This window comes from Dama dama, chromosome 12 (genome assembly GCF_033118175.1).
Source record: "Dama dama isolate Ldn47 chromosome 12, ASM3311817v1, whole genome shotgun sequence".
Classification (NCBI taxonomy): domain Eukaryota; kingdom Metazoa; phylum Chordata; class Mammalia; order Artiodactyla; family Cervidae; genus Dama; species Dama dama.
In genome coordinates, this window is record NC_083692.1 from 44,578,017 (window position 1) to 44,597,543 (window position 19,527).

The 19,527-nt window shown below is 42.9% G+C and overlaps 1 protein-coding gene across 1 annotated transcript in view; it reads right to left on the reverse strand.

The window, feature by feature from the left end:
• Window positions 1–19,527, reverse strand: part of MYO5C (myosin VC) — a 113,589-nt gene that overhangs the window by 32,186 nt on the left and 61,876 nt on the right. The window contains exons 19-29 of the mRNA XM_061157176.1: window positions 19,295–19,506; window positions 16,664–16,829; window positions 15,245–15,391; window positions 13,165–13,329; window positions 11,824–11,917; window positions 10,942–11,005; window positions 6,939–7,119; window positions 3,739–3,832; window positions 3,388–3,451; window positions 3,226–3,306; window positions 1,555–1,735 (exon numbers count right to left, since the gene is read on the reverse strand). Coding sequence (XP_061013159.1) covers window positions 1,555–1,735; window positions 3,226–3,306; window positions 3,388–3,451; window positions 3,739–3,832; window positions 6,939–7,119; window positions 10,942–11,005; window positions 11,824–11,917; window positions 13,165–13,329; window positions 15,245–15,391; window positions 16,664–16,829; window positions 19,295–19,506 — 1,449 coding nt within the window. The remainder of the gene's footprint in view (window positions 1–1,554; window positions 1,736–3,225; window positions 3,307–3,387; window positions 3,452–3,738; window positions 3,833–6,938; window positions 7,120–10,941; window positions 11,006–11,823; window positions 11,918–13,164; window positions 13,330–15,244; window positions 15,392–16,663; window positions 16,830–19,294; window positions 19,507–19,527) is intronic.

Sequence of the window (19,527 nt, forward strand, 5' to 3'; positions counted from 1 at the left end):
TACCAGCATGCTCAGAGTGTGTGGTTCTCACCCAGCTCCACCCTCCACATCCCCGAGGACTTATGGGAATTCTCTGCTGAGCTGAGGGGAGGATGATGGGAGGAATGATAACCAGCCTCTTTGGCTCAGAGACATCATCTCCTCATCTAGAAATAGGAGAATCATCTCAAAGGGCGTCCTACTGTGCCCTGTGAATTCCAGGCCATGCACTGCTTTTTTATCAGAGGTCTGGAATGATCCAATATGTTTCATAATCCTCTGTCCTTGTCTAGCTGTACACTTGTTTAAATGCCCACCATTTCCACTTGTAGTCAGGTGAAAGTGAAAGTCCCTCAGTCGTGTCCAACTCTTTGCGACCCCATGCACTATACAGTTCATGGACTTCTCCAGGCCAGAATACTGGAGTGGGAAGCCTTTCCCTTCTCCAGGGGATCTTTCCAACACAGAGATTGAACCCAGGTTTCCCATATTGCAGGCATATTCTTTACCAGCTGAGCATAGTCAGGTAAGGAGAGTTTTTTTTTTTTTTTAATTGTGCATGTTTATGAAAACACCTGTGCCTCTGAAGTCAAGATGAAAAATACTTGTTTGATTGTGCAATCGGATCTCACTGCAAATTCCTCATTAAAGTTTCAGCCAAGGAGTAGATAAAAATGTGCACGTCCTTAACTAACACATCTGCTGTGCCCAGAGTCATTTCTCCTCACCTGCTGACGCATCCCTGAGATTTCCTAATACTCCCAGGCTAGGCAGAGGAGGAAAAGCCAGTAAAGAAGTTGAGAAGCAGCAACCAGTGAGGTGGGATGAGAAACCCAGGAGAGCATGGTGTCCTGGAAGCCAAGAGAATAATAAAGAGGAAGAGGGAGTGATTAAAAACATCACCAAATGCTGCAGAGAGACCAAGACAAGGGGGAAATGGAACCCTTTGTGTTCAGTTCTGTGCAGGCAGATTCAGGTAGAGGGAGGGACACACCGCAGCATGGGGTGGCCACAAACAGGAGATGAGTGGAGATGTCACAGCCGGATGGCATGGAGAAGTATAGCCAAGTCCCCCCAGAGAAAAGGGGCAGTGGCTGCAGGGGGTATGGGGCTAAGAAAGGCATGTTTTTGATAATTAGATTCCTAAGGCATTTCTTCATACCAGTAGATAAAAGTGAGGAGGAAGAATCAGACAAATGCAGTGGAGAAGAGCAGGCATCATGGAAGAAGGAAGTTGTTGAAACAGTGAGATGAAGAGCTAGAACAGGGCAACTGACCTTCTGCATGCAAGCCCCTCTCAAGAGGTACCTTTTTATATTTATGCTTTTTGTGACTTCCCAAGGGGTTAGGGCTAGATTTAACATATATAAATTTAAAAGCACACACAAATCACAGAACTTGGACTCATCCTATGGTAAACACTTTCAAAATGCTTTCCAGGCTGGTGTAATTTTATAGTTTTATCTCCTGAACCAGCTATTTCACTCCTGGAAAATATAATTTGCTTTCCAGCTGAGACACTGAACTTTACTTCACTAAAGCATGACATCTCTAGAATAAAGGCTGAGATCATACCATGTTTTCTGACGTTAGCCTGGTAACTTCATGACGGATACTTTCATTGATGTCATTCTCTTCTCTAAATAATTTCTGCAGGTGGTTGATTTCCTGACTTAGATGCACCACTTTGAAGTTCAGAGCTTCAATCTCCTTTTCATAGCAATCCTTCTGGGACTGGAAATGGTTCTCCAAAACGCTATCAGAGGAATGGTCAAGAAGTTAACCACATGGTCTTTATCCTGACTCTCAGCAGTTATGAAAACCAACAATCAGAGCCAGGTGCTAAGCACATAAAGTTTACCTGTGTACAAAAGGTTACAGGCTATGGAATTAGTAATGTATAATTACAAACTCCAGCTATGTGATGTTATGTGGTATTAACACGTAGTAGGTGATAAAAAATTTTTAGACATTATTAAAATTATGTTTCTACTCTAATAATTAAAAATATGCTCTGTTTGATGCAACAATGATAAAGACACATGTCACTATACATTTTTCAAAACCCATAGTATGTACGACATCAAGAGTAAACCTTAGTGTAAACCACCGCCTGAGCTACCAGGGAAGTCTAAGAGTAAACCTTAGTGTAAACTATTGACTCAGGGTGATAATGGTGTGTCAGTATAGGTTCATTGGTTCTAACAGATGTACCCTCTGGTGACACATGTTGATGATGGCTGTGTGTGTGTAGGGGTAGGAGGTATACGAGGAATCTCTGTACTTTCTGTGAACCTAAAACTGCTCTGAAAACGGTTAATTAATTTTTAAGAAAGCAAACATCTTAAATTTCAACACATCTATATACCTAGGAAAGTGAAAGTGAGAGTTGGGCCATAAAGAAGGCTGGTGGTGAAGTCACTAAGTTGTGTTGTACTCTACTGACCCCGTGGACTATAGCCTGCCAGGCTTCTCTGACCATGGGATTCTCCAGGCAAGAATACTGGAGTGGGTGGTCCTTTCCTTCTCCAGGGGATCTTTCCAACCCAGGAATTGAACCTGGGTCTCCTGCACTGCAGAAGGCTGAGTGCTGAAGAACTGATGCTTTGGAATTGTGGTGCTGAGAAGACTCTTGAGAGTCCCTTGGACTGCAAGGAGATCAAACCAGTCAATCCTAAAGGAAATCAACCCTGGATATTCACTGGAAGGACGGATGCTAAGCTGAGGCTCCAATACTTTGGCCACCTGATGCGAAGAGCCGACTCATTGGAAAAGACCCTGATGCTGGGGAAGATTGAGGACAGGAGGAGAAGAGGGTGACATAGGTTGAAATGGTTGGATGGCATCACCAACTCAATGGACATGAGTTTGAGCAAACTCCAGGAGACAGTGAAGGATAGGAAAGCCTGGCAAGCTGTAGTCCACAGGGTCACAAAGAGTCAGACATGACTTGTGACTAAACAATAACAACAATGTATCTATAGCAACACGGGCTAACTTGTTTGCTATAATCAGTTTTCATTGTATAGGTTATGTGTTTTACTACTTGGCCAGTTATCCCACAAAGAGGTTGTTCATCATTATTAAACTAATTGCTCAAGCCTCAAAGAAATCATCCCAGGGATTATTAGACCATTCTGTAAGGAATTTACTTTGTCTATCAAATATACGAAAGGTAAATTTTTGACTTTGCAATAGTATTTTGTCTCTGAAAAATCATGAAAAATCCTGAGGGAAATTTCTCACCGTGTTGCTTTCTTTAGTCCTTCGTAAGCAAACCAAAGTTCTCCATCCTCATTTAAATGTTCCAAATCTTCCAGAGAGAGCCTGAAACATGAGGAGGGTGAAAGAATCATTTCTCTCATGTGTTACATGTTTCTAAATACTTGTTAATGAAAAAATGATTACCTGTTTCTTACATCTTCAATGTCATAGCTCTCAAGAAGTTGTCTGGTAATCTCTGACATCTTTTCTGAGGGGAAAAGGCAGAACTGGAATAAATTATATTTTTGCATAATTTCTATTTTCCCATTTCCTTTTTTAGGGCCCAGTTCTCTAGCCCTCCAGACTCTCTAGCTAACCATCTCATCAGCTAATTTACCAGCTATCCAACCAACCAACCATGAAGCCAACCAACTATTCAACCTTCCATATACCCAACCAACCAGCCTCAGACCAAAGGACACACTGCCTGAGTGGTAACACCTTTGATACATTCAGCCTGCCCGCCATGGACTCAGTGACTCATATTTTCATTACCTCTCATTTCCCTTTTCTGGGACTGCACATGTTTTTCCACATCTATCTTCTGTGTCTGAAGTAACTCTATCTCCTTTTCAAACTCAGAGATCGTCTGAATCCCAGCAATGACAGAACCATGTGAAGAAAAAATAGCTGTCACAATTTACAGCAGACAAAGGGAACACTATTACTGTATATTTATCTATGCAAGTTGTCCTCACTGTAGTTTCTCAGTTAAAATCTTGTTAAACCATCACTGCTCATAAAGTTTTGCCATAAAGTATTGTCTAACTATCTAAGATACTGTTATTCTCACAGGTACTTGGTTGTATCAACAGAGTTAGCCCCCCTACTATATAAAGGGAAAAAGTAAGTCCTTACTACTTGGGATGGGGAAGGGGAGGTGAGGGAGCTCAGAGAAGTCCAGGCACAAGGGCCAAGTTCTCTCTCACTGTATGATGAAATCTTGGACGCAAAGAAGTGGGCAAAGTCATCACCTATTTAGGGTTTGGGCTCCAGTTAGGCTTAGATGGGACCCAGTGGCAGGGCCAGGGTGCGCCCTGGGGCTGTGGGAGCTGGCAGTTAGGGCAAGACCCGAGTCCAGGAGGGGGAAGAGACTGCTTGTGGGGAGGAGGCTGCATTCTGCCTGTATTCACCTGTGAGCTCGGGTTTGTACTTGTGTAGATGTGGGAGCTGTACAGAGATGAATAACCCCTCCTGGATATTGTTTTTTCTGTTTGTGACAGTTGTCGTATCAGTGTGTATTAAAAAAAAAAAAAAAAAAAAAAAACTTTATCAATACTGGTGAATTTTTGTGTGGCCATTTAAAATTTTTTTAAATTTTGCATTGTCTAGTCATTAAGCTCAGTCATGTCCAACTGGCTCTCACAACATCTTTAAAAAGTGATCGCTATTTCTTTGTATCATTAAACACAAAAGCTTTTAAATTACTTTTCCTTAAAATGTACTTATAAACAGAGCTGAATATTCAGCTTGCCTTAAAAATGGGGAGGGATGTGTTTTAAAATTCAAGCATTTAACAGAAAACATAGTGAAAGTAATTTTAGTTTAATATGACTCAATTTTCAGGTACAATTTTCAGAGATGAGCTGGAAATGATGTAAGGCCAGACGTTTATATATATGATCTCCCTAAATTGATGGCAATTCTTAAGAAGCCTTATCAATTAAGATTAGGTTTGGCTAATATAAAAATGAGATGTGCCCTTTTTTTTGTTGTTGATTAAAACACAGAGAAAGAAAATCCAAGACTGAGAGAATGGTTCCAGGCAATTTCCAGCTCAATTACTCCACCATCCCTTTCAGCAGCTCTTGTTCTTGTGGTTCAAAATATCTGCTAGAACCCCAGTCTCCCACCCACATTCCAGGTGGCAGATAGAGAAATGGAAGTGGAAGAGAAAAGGGTATACACCTTTGAAAGTAAGCACCTCACAGAAGCATCACTTAACAATGGAACCCTTCCATTTACATCACCAATTTATGGAGTTACAACTAGTGACAAAGGAGGGGGGGGATTGAAACAGGAAAGCCATGTGTCTAGATCGCTATTATTATTTTTAATTAATAAACAAGGAGAAAATATATGTATAGACTATAACCTGCAGCTTCTGTTACTGAAGTGTGGTGTAACAGTGTTTGGGACAGATACAATTTTGCCTGTGAAATTAAAAAAAAAAATCAAAACTGGTGAATTTTTGTGTGGCCATTAAAAAAATTTTTTTTTAGTTTACATCGTCTAGTCATTAAGCTCAGCCATGTCCAACTCTTTGTGACCCTATGGACTGTAGCCCACCATGCTCCTCTGTCCATGAAATTCTCCAGGCAAGAATACTGGAGTGGGTTATCATGCCTTTCGCCAGGCGATCTTCCCGATCCAGGGAATGAACCTGGGTCTCCCACGTTGCAGACAGATTCTTTACCATCTGAGCCACCAGGCAAGCCCATTTTGTACTGGGGTATAGCCAATTAAAAATGTTGTGATAGTTCCAGGTGAACTGCAAAGGGACTCGGCCATACGCACACTTGTATCCATGCTCTCTCAAACTCCCCTCGCATCTCTGGATATTTTCTCAGTTAGCCTAAGTGTTTAAAAGGTTATACAGCTCTTGTTTCCACAGTGGGTGAAAAAGGAGATCAAGCTGGCATGTTCTGATCATCTTACATATATGACCTCACCCTTGTAACATGCCTATGAAGTGAGCAGAATGACTAGAAACCTGAAGATGCAAAAGGGCTACATGGATTGTTCAGGGTCACATGGCAAGCTGCCAGGACCTAGGACTATCCATCCTCAAGCTCCACTCTCTGTGTTGTTTCAGTAAATGTTCCAAGTCACATCTGTATTTACCTATTGTTGTTTAGTTGCTCGGTCATGTCCAACTCTTTGCAACCCATGGAGCAAAGAGACCACCAGGCTCCTCTGTCCACGGGATTTTCCAGGCAAGAATACTAGAGTGGGTTGCTTCTCAAAGGGGTCTTTCAGACCCAGTGATTGAACCTGCATCTCTTGCATTGGCAGGCAGGTTCTTTACCACTGAGCCACCAGAGAAGCCCTTACTTAGGTATAGGTATTTACCTACAGGCTTATTATAACATGTATAAATGATGATAATGGGTTTATTTTCTTTGAAAATCAGACTAATCTCCTTAGTATACCACATTGAAGAGTTTAGATCATAGTTGTAGCTACCAGAGAGGAAGTGAGTGGCAAATATTGATGCCTCACCCCAAGGACAGCTGCATAATCTGGTGAGATACAAACTATAGTCAGATGACGTGACTCCCAGACTGACATCAGTCTTACAAGGCTGCTAAGGATGAAGGGCTCACAGGTATATGTGGTCCTTCTGGATTCCACAGTCCAATCTACAACTTAAACAATAGGAAATCAGAGCCCAGAGAATATGGGCAGTTCTGCTAAGAAATTCAGGTATGAGTCCATGACATATCTTCTAAACTATGTATGGCTATTCCATGATGATTACAGAGGATATTTGTGTAATTATAACAATTATTCTACTAACATGTGTTTCATGTATCTAGTGGAAGCTTAAAAGTTTTCCAATCTCATTAAAATGGTTTGCATTGAAGAATGGAGGGAGAAACAAATTTGGATGCTTTTAGCTGACCCTGAGGGGACGTGAAGCCACTCTCTCTTGTGCAGGTCAGACAAATCAGCCAAGAAGCGAGGAGTCCTACCTTTGCCTGCTTGCTCAGTCGGGCCACTTCCCCTTTCAGGCCATCAGAGGTGACCCGCTCTTCCTCCAGCTGACGCTGCAGTTGCATCTTCTCATCCTTGAGAGCTTTAATTTCTTCTCTCAAAGACCGGATCTGCTTCTCATAGTCTTGTGTTTTCAGTTCAAAACTTTTTTCAAGAAGTCTAAGCATCAAAAGAAAAATTTGAACCATTTCTAAGGTCTTTACCCTTAATTAGAATTACACATCATTTCGGAAATAAAAGGAGACTCAGAAAGGAAGAGCCAAGTGAAGACCTATTGTGAGGACGGTGGCCTTATTTTTAGAAGACTGTTTTCATGTCCCCTTAGGTTAAGGCAGCTTCTTAGACCTTCAGAATCAGAGAAGTGTGGCTCTACAGTGATCACACACAGGGAACACAGGAGAGGGAGGCTGAACTTAAAGACTCAATGGTTGTTGGGGTACTGTAGCCCCCAAGCCACCCTGGTTCCACGTGGTCCCCTAAAGGGACCACTTCACTCAGCAAAGACCTTGGCATATTCTGCCAAGTCCTGTCTCCTGCCTAGAATCAAGGATCCTGGAACAGCTTGGCTTAGTACTAAACAAGTTAATATGGCCATTTAATAAGGAAAAGGGTCCAGCTTGTCAAACATTTTAGAATAAACTGCAGCAAGTCCAGGTACTCAAAAGGCCACAGAAAGTCATTCCTTGTAAGAAGACTGTGCAATTAAATACAGGGTAAGTGACCAAGAAAATAACCCCAGACAGATACAGAACCTAGACCAGCCCCACACAGCCCACAGTGGCCCAGTCAGAATTGAAGCTGTCCAAGGAGCTCTGTGAGTTTATTAAATCATCTTCCCACCTGCTGGGCTGTCAACTCAGTCCATTTTATGACTTGCTTTTATAGTACAACGGGGAAAATCCTGAGGAAGAGAGTCATATTCCCAATAGGATTTTGTTTCTTTTCTTCTTATAGATATTAACAAACATTTAAACTTTGTTTTCAGATTAAACAAAACAAAACAAAACTACAGTGTTCCTAAGAGTCCAGGAAAATACATTTGAAGAAGCAAATTAAAACCAGAAATCTTAGGTAAAGAGAATCTTAAGACTTGCAGCCTAAGCTGACTGGGAGTGTGCCCACTGACTGTGGGACCCTTGAGCCTCTGGACGGTTGTGATGGGACAAGTCTTTCCCAGTCAGCTGACCAGGGACCAGCCTGAGCTGTGGCTGAGTGCTGAAGAGGACTGTAAAGAGCTTAGGCTGGCTCTCTAGCCCCTGCTTAAAATGATTGCTCCTAAGTGGCCTCAGATGACCAGGAGATGCCAAGAGCTGAGCTCCTCTCTTCTAAAGTTAAGACTTCATAGAAAAACAGATGTTTCAAGGTAAAAAGCTAATTAGCCCTATTTAAAAACTGATGTGTATATGATCCAGCAATTCCACTCCTAGGTATATATGCAAAGAAAAAGAAAACACTATTTTAAGAGGATACATGCACCCCAATGTTCATAGTAGCACTATTTACAATAGTCAAGATATGGAAGCCACCTAAGGGTCCATCAACAGATGAATGGATAAAAAAGATGTGGTACATACATACAATGGAATGCTACTCAGGCATAAAAAAGAAAAATTTCCATTTGCAACAACACGGATGAAACTGAGAGATCTTATGCTTAGTGAAATAAGTCAGACAGAAAAAGACACTGTGTGTTTTATAGGTGGAATATTAAAAAAAAACACACAAATGAATATAGCAAAGCAAACACTCATAAAAAACAAACTAGTGGTTACCAGTGGGGAGAGGGAAGGTGGAGAAGCAAGAAAGGGGAAGGAGATTAAAAGGTACAGACTACTGTGTATGATATAAATAAGCTACTAGGATATATTGCATAACATAGGGAATATAGCTAACATTTTATAATAACTACAAATGGAGCATAATGTATAAAAATTTTGAACCACTATGTCATACACCTGAAGCCAATATAGTATTATAAATCAACCACACATCTAAAGGACTTCCCTGCTGGCTCAAACAGTAAAGAATCCGCCTACAATGTAGAAGACCGGGGTTTGATCCCTGGGTTGGGAAGATCCCCTGGAGAAGGGAATGGCTACCCACTCCAGTATTCTTGCCTGGAAAATTCCTTGAATAGAGGAGCCGGGCGGGCTACAGTCCAAAGCATTGCAAAGAGTCAGACAGGACTGAGCCACTTTCACATATGCACACACATACATCAAAAGACAAAAAATTGGTGTAGGATCATGAAACACGTTATGTACACATTAACTCTTGGAGTTCTTCAGTGACACTCTCTCCCCTGACTTCTTGGCATCCTGGCCCCCTCATCCAGACCCAGGCTCTTCTGCTAACTAACTTCACAGGAAAGTTGTATGTGCTGCCACCAAGGCGGCACTGTGCCTTCTAGCCTCCAACAGAGATGCCAAGAATGTTCCATCTCTTCCCAACACTCTGCCATGCAGCCCTATCTGGAGATCTAAAAACCTGTGAATTTACTCCTTAAGAAAGAGGGGCACAGACTAGAGCCTTTAGACCTTAGCAAAGCGTTTGTTGAGACAGGAAATATGGGGCCGGTACAATTCAAGGTTATGGGAACCTGTCTTTTTAACTAATTTTTATTGGAGTTGATTTACAATGTTCTGTTAGTTTCTGTTGTACAACAAAGTGCACCAGTTACACATATCTACTCTTTTTCAAATTCCACTCCCATATAGATCATTACAGAGCAGAGCTCCCTGTGCCATACAGTAGGTCCTTATTAGTTATCTATTTTAGACACAGTAGTATGTGTCAGTCCCAATCTCCTGATTTATCCCTTTCCCCCTTGGTAACCATAAATTTGTTTTCTACATCTGTGACTCTATTTCTGTTTCATAAATAAAGTCACTTGTATCATTCTTTTAGATTCCTCATGAAAGCATTATCATATGCTATCTGTCTTTGTCTGACTCACTTCACTCAGTATGACGATCTTTAGGCCCACCCATGTCACTGCAAATGACATTATTTTGTTTTTATTTGTGGCTGAGTAATAATATTCCCTTGTATTCATATATATGTACATCTTCTTTATCCACTCCTCTGTTGATGAACATTTAGTTTGCTTCTATGTTCTGGCTATTGTAAGCACTGCTGCTATGAACACTGGGGTGCGTGTAACATTTTGAATTACGGTTTTCTCTAGCTATACACCCAGGAATGAGATTTCTGGATCATATGGTAGCTCTAATTTTAGTTTTTTAAGGAACCTCCATACTGTCTTCCATAATGGCTACACTAATTTTCATTCCCACCAACAGTGTAGAGGGTTCCCTTTTCTCTACACCCTCTCTAGCATTTATCATTTGTAGATTTTTTGATGATGGCCATTCTGACTGGTGTGAGGTGACACCTCATTGTAGTTTTGCTTTGCATCTCTCCAATAATTAGTGATACTGAGCATCTTTTCATGTGCCCCTTGGCCATCTGTACGTCTTAGTTGGAGAAATGTCTATTCAGATCTTCCATCCATTTTTTTTGATTGGCTTTTTTTGTATTGAGCTACATGAGCTACTGGACCTGCCTTAACTTTTGCGAGGTGAGTTATATGCCTCACTGTCTGGGACAAGAGTCAAGTTTACAGATACAGTGTGAAGGTAGGGAGCAAGGAAAGACGGTTTATTTAAGAGGCAATAATTTTCATCCTTGGACTTGAAAGATGAAAGAGGTGGCAGTCTCTGAACTTCTCACTGTCTTGGTAATAAAGAGAAAGCAAGATATTCCCAGTGGTCCACTGTGCCCATAACTCCAGAACCTGTGCAGTGTCTGAAACGTGCACCCTTGGGGACGTAGCTCTCACAAAGCTGTCTCTCACTTCCTAAAAATACCCGCACTGTGCTCTCCTGTGTCTGTGATCTGCAACCTGCAAGCTGAGAAGCAAATGAGAAAATAGCAGAGAGAGAAGGAAGCAGCGGCTTTAAAGCAAACGAGACTTCATACACTCTTTGTTGTTCTTCTTTTTGCACATCATCAAAGAGCTGCTTGGTGAGGTTATCCATTTTTTCTGTGAAAAGAGAATGAATGCTCTTTGAAATAGGTGTGCAAAGCAATGCCTTGATTGTTTCATGCCACATTTAAGAAAGTAAGAATGTAAGAACAATCAGGTGGTTTTTATTATCAATGGGACTTAAGATGAGAGTATAATTGTCATCTTTTATAAATTAGAACTCTGCTATTAGAATTTGAATTGGACAAGTACAGATGGACAGAGCTAGGCTGTGGATGGCTGCTCCACACGCCAAAGGAAACTGACACTGCTGGTCCCAAGGGTCTGCACCTGACAGCCCAGGGCTGATGTGGCTCAGTGCTAAGGAGGCGTCTTTGTTCAGGGCCAGGACTGGGTACCACTTAGACTGGGTAACTTTTGGCCAGAGCTAAAATTTGAGTGCAAATCCTTGGCAAGCCACAAACATTATCCCAGCATTGCCCTGACAATGCACGAGGGTGACTATAAAATTTTTAAAAAACAAGATTCTGAACGATCCCTGCTACCACCATCCACAGTCATCACCCCCTCCCCATCTTCTGATATAACAGCTCGAGGCTTATAGCCCACCATCTGCAACTTTGTAAATGGCCCAGGAGATTCTGAGGCACAGACAGGGACAACTGTGCTCTGATAAAAGTTGGAAACAAACCAGGTAAACCTGCAGGGTACAGTTGCCACAATTTAAATACAGTTATTCTCCATAGAGTGAAAGTTCTCTCATTATACCAGAGCCTTCTGGTTCAGACTGAAACTCCATTCCCGCCCAGTGCCTATTTTCCGAATGACTAGGCTCTTGAACTGGTGAATGTGCATCGGGCCACCTTGGGCTTTACCTTTCAACTCTTCAGTCTTCTCTTGAAGCTTCTGCTGTATTTGTTCTTTTTGTATTTCCAATTCTGAATTATGCTTCTGAAGCTTTGCCAATTTCTAGCAAAGGGAAGAAAAAAATGGTTTTTTGAAAACCATGCGTTGAGTTTCGCCACCATTGCCTGCATATTTTTAAATTTGTATTTTTTGGTCTCGGCACCCATCCATAGGTAACAGCTGGCAGCAGCCCACTGAGAGATGCTGTGTTTAGCTCCACATGCAAGGGCTTCATGTGACTTCAATAGACACTAGTTCCCAGCCTCATCCAATAATGGCTGAAATCAAGGAGAAAGAACCAAATCCAAGGTCTTCCCAAAGTCAAGGCAACTCCTCTTTTTATTGGCTAAAAATAGCCAGGGTATTAATACAGTTAATGTAGGAAATTTATGATATAAAGTGGATTCACACTTAGAGACTCCTATGACTCAGGAAGGATGTATGATCATAACAGAAGTTCTCTAGTAAAGTGTCTGCGGGGCTGGCAGCTGGGGGCCCCTGAGTGCTGATGGCCGGTGACTGGCAGTGCGGGAGATGCCAGCCTCTGTGTTGGTGCAGCCAGGCACCTGGTCATGGGGAGGGCAGAGGGATACCCTAGGACACCAGGCTGTCACCACTCTGGGTGTTGTGGGACTTCAGAAGGTGCAGAATGGATGGTAATAAATAATAGGTTTGAAAATATCAGTTCACGCTTTGCAGGGCTCTATGAGTCACTTGGCTAAACTATTTCATCTGACAATTTTATCCTCACAGTAATTCTGTCAGTCCCTTTTCGTTATTCCAATTTTCCATATGAGGAAACTAAAATTCAGAGAGGGTAAGTGACTTGTCCAAGTTTCCCAGACAAAGAAGACCTGAACCTGGGACATCTGGTTTTTACATCTACTGCTCTGTTTACTACGACACGGAGAGGCAAACCTGCCCACGCTTTGCACTGCTGCTCTGGGGATGGTGCTTCCACGGTGCATGTCAGGCGGACAAGTGACAGGAGACCAAGGTCATGTTGGACAAGAGGGAAGCATTGACCAGGGCCCTTTCTCAGGCCTTCCATCACTTTACACAAGTGGAAGGCAGAGAAAACCTTACAATGGGCTTCTTGAAGCATGAGTCTCCTCTTCTCCCTACCCCCTGCCCCACCAGACGCTAGGCCTCACATTTCCGTCCTCTAAAATGCAGGCTCTCTCTGGTAATGGAAACCAACAGCAAAATCTGATTTCTCTGCAGAAGTCATCTCTGTGGGAAACGCTGCACCATGATCTCTTCCACAGAAAGACTCACAAGCTATGTCCACAGTCACTTCCAGCACAGACCTCTTCCACAGAAGCCCTGTATCTCATCCCCTTCTCCTCATAATTCTGCCTGTGGGTGGCTGCTCTGTCCAGTTCGGATTCCAGTTTCTGAATCTTGTCCACGTCACTGGCCCGAAGGGCAGCCAAGCAGGTCAGCTTCTCCATCAGTCCATGGTTCTCTTTGTTCTGGAGGAAAGAAACATCAGATACTTGGGGGTTTATCCAAAATAAAGAAGCTGTTGCATTAGCTTCTCACAACTTCTCATCTAAGTGGGAGGATTTTTCACTCTAACCACGGTTATCATCACAATGGCTGGTACGCATCTTCACCCGGTGAGAATAGGGAGGCAGAGCTGGTCAGGCAAATGCTTTCCTGAGTTGATGGATCTTTTACTCCAAACCCTGGAGCTCCAGGAAACCCTAGTTCTGTGAGTTGAACTGGGTCCTCTTCATCTCCCCAAATTCATATGTTGAAGTCCTAGTCCCCAGTACCTCAGAATGTCACTGTATTTGGAGATTTGGTCTTAAAAGACGTAACTAAGGTAAAACGAGGTCATATGGGTGGACCCTGATCCAGTATGACTGGTGTCTTTATAAGGAGAGATTAGGACAGATGTGAGGGGAGGGGAGACAATGTGAAGACACATGGGGAAGAAGGTCATGTGTAAGCCAAGGAAAAACACCTTGGAAAAGACCAAAGATGCCAACACCTTGATCTTGGACTTTCAGCTTCCTGCATTGTGAGAAAATAAATATCTGTTGTTTAAGCTGCCCTGCCTGTGCTGGCTTATCATGGCAGCCCCAGTACATGAATACCTGGGATGGAGCTCAGGCAGTGTGGGGTCTCCCACAGCCCTGCTCCCAGCAGGTCAGGGCTGTTTTTCAGGGCTGTTCCATACCAGCGACATAACATACAGGACTGCTGCACAGCAACACAGGGAGGGGAAACTGTATCAAAACCTTGTTTCTGGTTTGCACACTCACCCATTCACCAAGGACTGCTATGGTATAGCTTAGCACCACGTTTAAAGTTTATCGGAGGAGAATAAGATCTTTACTTGAGACAGATGCAGGAGTGAGTTTTATAGATCTGGACGCTGCATTTTCCTGGACACAGCCTTTCCACACTGACTGTGTTTGGGTTTTTTTTTTTCCTATCAATAGGAACAGAATGGGGAATCTTCCCAAACTAGGCAGGCCTTTAGTCAGACTACATGGACCTTTGGGAAAGTAAAAAATGGCAACTCCTCTGGGCCAATGCAGCTCCGAGGGAGCAATGGCTTGGCATGAAGGTAGCATCTTTGTGCAAATTAGAAAAAGACACTTATGCCTCAAGGCAGTACAACTTTACACCAAGACACATGGGCTGGCAAGTGAAGTCACACGGGATTTCAGCTTCGCCTGCTTTCTTGTGCAGCGTGCAACCTACCAAATCGTGTGTACCCGCCCTTTACAGCGTACTTCTGCTTCCTAGCTCAGGTAGTCCATAGAAACTGTTTGAGCCTCCTAACATGGGCATAAATCTTAACAGTGTTGACAAAAATTAATTAATCAACAGTCAATCTAAAAAAGAAATAAAGTGTTTTATTTGAGTCAACCTGAGGATTATAACCCAGGAGAAATTTTTTCAGAAAATTGACGACTGTTCCACCTGTTAGAGGTCAAAACACAGGTGTATAAGCTTTTGAGACAAAAGGCTATATATCAAAGTAAAATACTGATATTTTACACAGTCCAACAAGGCAAGTAGCGAATCACTGTGACCCCTTAAAGGATTTGAGCAGAATCTTATCTCCTAAGGAGCTACCTTGCTGGTACCTGAAGGAAATTGCTTTCTTTTGAGGGGGGGTGGGGGAGGGGTGGTAAATAGTCATTTCTGGGTCTTCTAAGGGGATCCAGTTGTTGTATCCTGCAGATGCACAATGTCTACTAAAGGAGATAACATTGTGGCTCAAATGGCAGAGAAAATTTTATGTTCAATTTTTCTTGTCTTGCCTTAAAATAACTTTATTTCATCAACAGCATAGTTAAGGAACTGGTCTGGAACTAAAATAAATCTGTTAGAAAGAGTAAATATGAAGGATGCATTATGAACACTTACCTGGTCTTCTAGCTTTTTCTGCAAACGCTGAACTCTGTAAGTGAGCTGAATGTTGAGCACGAATCGTCGGATATTCTGGAATCTGCGTCTGGCCAGCCAGGCCCGGGCATATTTCTGAAGGATCACAGCCTTGTGTTCCTTCAGCATCTTTAAAAGAAGATTTTGTGAAATGCAAAATGGGTCTCTTCTGTTTTTCTCATCAGCTCTTCCATTGTTGGGAGATGTAACTACCAGGATACTTCTACAGGGTGAAATACCAATTTCTTGTAATCAACCTACACAATTCTGTTACCCATTTTTTTTTTCCAGATTTTTAAAAATTGAACTTTAGTTTATTTACAATGTTGTATTAGTTTCAAGTGTACAGCAAAGTGAATCAGTTATACCTATATATACATTCTTTTTCAGATTCTTTTTCACTATATTGGTTATTACAAGATATAGCTCCCTGGGTATACTCTTTGTATCGAGTATAGTCTTTGTAGTTTATCTATGTTATATATTGTAGTATATATATGTTAATCCCAAAATCTTAATTTTTCTATTCCCCTCCCACTATCTTCTTGGTAACTAACCCTATGTTTGTTTTCTATGTCTGTGAGTCTATTTCTGTTCTGTAAATAAGTTCATTTGTATCATTTTAAAAGATTCCACGTATAAGTGATGGCATATGATATTTGTCTTTCTCTGATTTACTTCACTTACTATGTTAATTTCAAGCCCCATCATGTTGCTGCAAGTGACATTATTTCATACTTTAATGGTTGAATAACATTCCATTGTATATATGTACCACATCTTGTTTATACATTCATCTGTGAATAGACATTTAGGCTGTTTCCAGGTCCTGGCTACTGTAAACAGCACTGCTATGAACATAGGGGTGGGTGGATCTTTTCGAATTAGAATTTGTTCTAGATATATGCCCAGGAGCGGGACTGCAGGATCATATGGTAACTTTATTTTTAGCTTTTTAAGCAACCTCCATATGTTCTGCAAAGTGACTGCACCAATTTACATTCCCACCAAAAATGTAAGAGTGTTCCCTTTTTTCCATAACCTTTCCAGCATTTATTATTTGTAGATTTTTTGATGATGGCCAATCTGACTGGTGTGAGGTGCTACCTCGCTGTAGTTCTGATTTCCATTTCTCTAAATCATTAGTGATGCTGAGAATCTTTTCATGTGTCTCTTGGCCATCTTCATGTCTTCTTTGGAGAAATGTCTATTTAGGTCTTCTGCCCATTTTTGACTGAGTTGTGTTTAGTAGTATAAGCTATTTGTATATTTTGGAAATTAATCCTTTGTTGGTAGCATCACTTGCAGATACCTTCTCCTACGTAGACTTTGGAAACAATAACCAAATTCTAGCTGCAGCAGACACATATGAACAGACATTCATATCCCAGAAAGTCACACCTTTTGATACCTCCTCCTTGCCAGGAATCCTCGGGTGTAGGCCTGGATGGTGATGGTGGCCACACGAATCAGCTGGTACAAGTTGCGGACGAGATACGCTCGACAGTACTTCTGAATGACAATGGCTGCCCATGCTTCTTTTAAGGCTGTGGCAGTAACTGCTTTCCTTGGTTAAGAAGAATGTAGAGTAAACCTGTTACCAATGGGGCACTGACTTCCACCCCAGAGCAACCAGCTTGTGCAATACTTCTTAACTGAGGCATATTCCAAAGTTCTGCAAATTATGCATTAAACGTTGGAATGGTTTACGTTAACGTCTAGTCAAGATCAGTGTTATTACTTCTTTCCATCCTGATCCGAACATGGATCTGTTTCAGGAATGAGGCACCACATGGGAACTTTCCCACTCTTCACATTCAGGCCAATCACCCCACCGTCACTCATGTACCCACAGAGGCTGTGCCAACACAACTGTGCTTTGGCATTGCACTTGCTCATTCATCTAGTCAAACATGTGGGAGATCACGTTGGCACCTCCAGATCAGGGGTTGAAAAACTATGACCTTGGGGCCACAGCTGCACCCTCCTGCCTGCTATTGTCACCTTTTGTTGGAATACAGCGCACTTATTATTTACATATAGCCCATGGCTGATTTCATGCTACAAAGGTAGAGTTTAATAGTTGTGAGAGAAACCGCAAGACCCCCAAAAGCCCAAATATTTGGCCCTTACAGAAAAAGTTTGTCCACTCCTATCTGACGGCCTGGAGGTGAGGAGAAAGTTCTTACCTGCAGAGTTTATGACCTTGTAAAACAGACTTAGAAATGGTCAAGTGGGATAAGAAGAAAAATAAAATAACTACTAAAAGATCTTTAAGAGAGACCTTACTGAACTATCATTCTGCTTGGGAAGAACTGACATGTCAGCCAGGCTTGACAGAAAAGTAGGATTTCTGAAGACAGTAAAGGCTGGAAAAGGCAGTTCAGACTAAGGGATGGGTGAAGACATGGAGGCCTAGCAGTGCCTGAAACATTCAAAAAAAGAGAATTTGTCTGGAATTGCTAGAATATAAGATACATGGAGAAAACTGGTAGTTAGTGAGGTGAGAATAATAGATGGGGACTGTTTGTTATCAAAATATGTATTTACTGAACATGTACTATGTGACAGTCACTGTGCTGGGCCCTAGATACGGATGCAGAGGCAACCACAAGCATCATCGCTGTCCTACCAGAGCGTCCATGCTTACGGCTCCATCCAAGCCATGGGGACCCATGAGTACCATGTCAAAGGCTGAGTGCCCTTCTCTGAGAAACAGGGGCCACTGCAAGCATGAGAGGCAGAAGCAGGAGCTCTATGAGGCCCTGCTTTAGAAGTTAGGAAGGAAAGGTAGCAGGCAGAGGGCTGTGCTGTAGAGTGAAACACAAATGATGATGAAGGCTTCGTGCAGGGCAGCGGTGTGGGAATGAAATAAGCGGGACAGACACAGGAGGCAAACGGAGGAAGCATGAGTTTGGGGAAGAAGGTAACTCTGGATTTCCTGCCCTGGGGACTCCTGCTATTAACTGAAACCATAGGCTTGAGAGGGAGAGCGAGGCTAACTGTAAGCATATATAACGGGTTGCCTAGGGGAGTATGGGCCCGGAGATAGGGGCAGGGTGGTGGAATGGCAAGCCCAGTTTGCGGTATGCTGAGATGAAGACTGGTGTGTCAGTCACGTGGAGGAGCCCAGACACTGCTGGAGGTCAGGCATAAGGCTCAGGATGAGGGAACCTGAGCTACACAGCCTGCCCTTAAAAACATGGCTCTCCTACTACAGTCACAGCGAGGGAAGGAGGGAGGCTGGGCAGACACAGAGATGCACACAATGCTATCCAGGAAGGATGCTCCTCTTGCTGGCCATCCCAGGATGGCCTCTTGGGAGCGCTTACAGAGGGGTGGGATGGCTATGCCCTCCACTCGGGCAGCCCTACCCAGGGGACTCATTGCTTGTGGGCAGAGCCTTGCCATGGTCTCCTCAGGCATGGTCTGACCCCACTACCTGCAAGATAGGCTGGTCAGTGGCGTCCTTACTCAGAAGCTTCACTTGGACCCTGATCACCCTTAGGTGTTTTCAGTTCCCAAGGAATAGTGGCTCAGCCTCTCTACCTGGTCTCACCAGGAATTGTGGCCCTCTTCAGCAACACCCTGATGGGGGCTTTCTCTCATCAAGGACCTGGTTGCCACCTCTGCTGTGTGGGGATAGTACGCAGAGTCAGCACCACTGCCCCCAAGGACACATCCATCTGCTCTTGAGGCTCACAGTCACCTGTGGACCCACACACACATTTGCACCTGGGTCCTGGGAGAAAAGAGGCCCTACCCCCTGGAGGTGATAGGGAAGAAAGTCGTACAGTTGCTCAAGTCTTCTTGGTTCCAACTCAGAGCGTAAAGAATCTGCAACGCAGGAGACCCAGGTTTGATCCCTGGGTCTGGCAGATCTGGAGAAGGGAATAGCTATCCACTTTCCAATTGCCCGAAGAATTCCTTGGACAGAGGAGCGTGGCAGGCTATAGATCATGGGGTCTCAAAGAGTTGGACACGACTGAGCGACTAACACTCGCACAATTTTCACTCCTGGTTCCAACATACCTCACAGTTTTCTGACCCCGGAAGTACTGCTGGATGATCACGGCCGCTCGTCTCTCTCTGAGGAATTTTTTTCTCTGGAGCCAGCCACGGACGTGCTTTTGTATCACAATACAACCCTGCCTCAGTTTATCCAACCGGAGTTTTTCTAAATAAGCCACTTGCCCTGCTCTGAAGAAAATTTTGGTTTTGCCAAACTGGTACTGATTAGAATCCTAGAAGAGAAAAATGACATA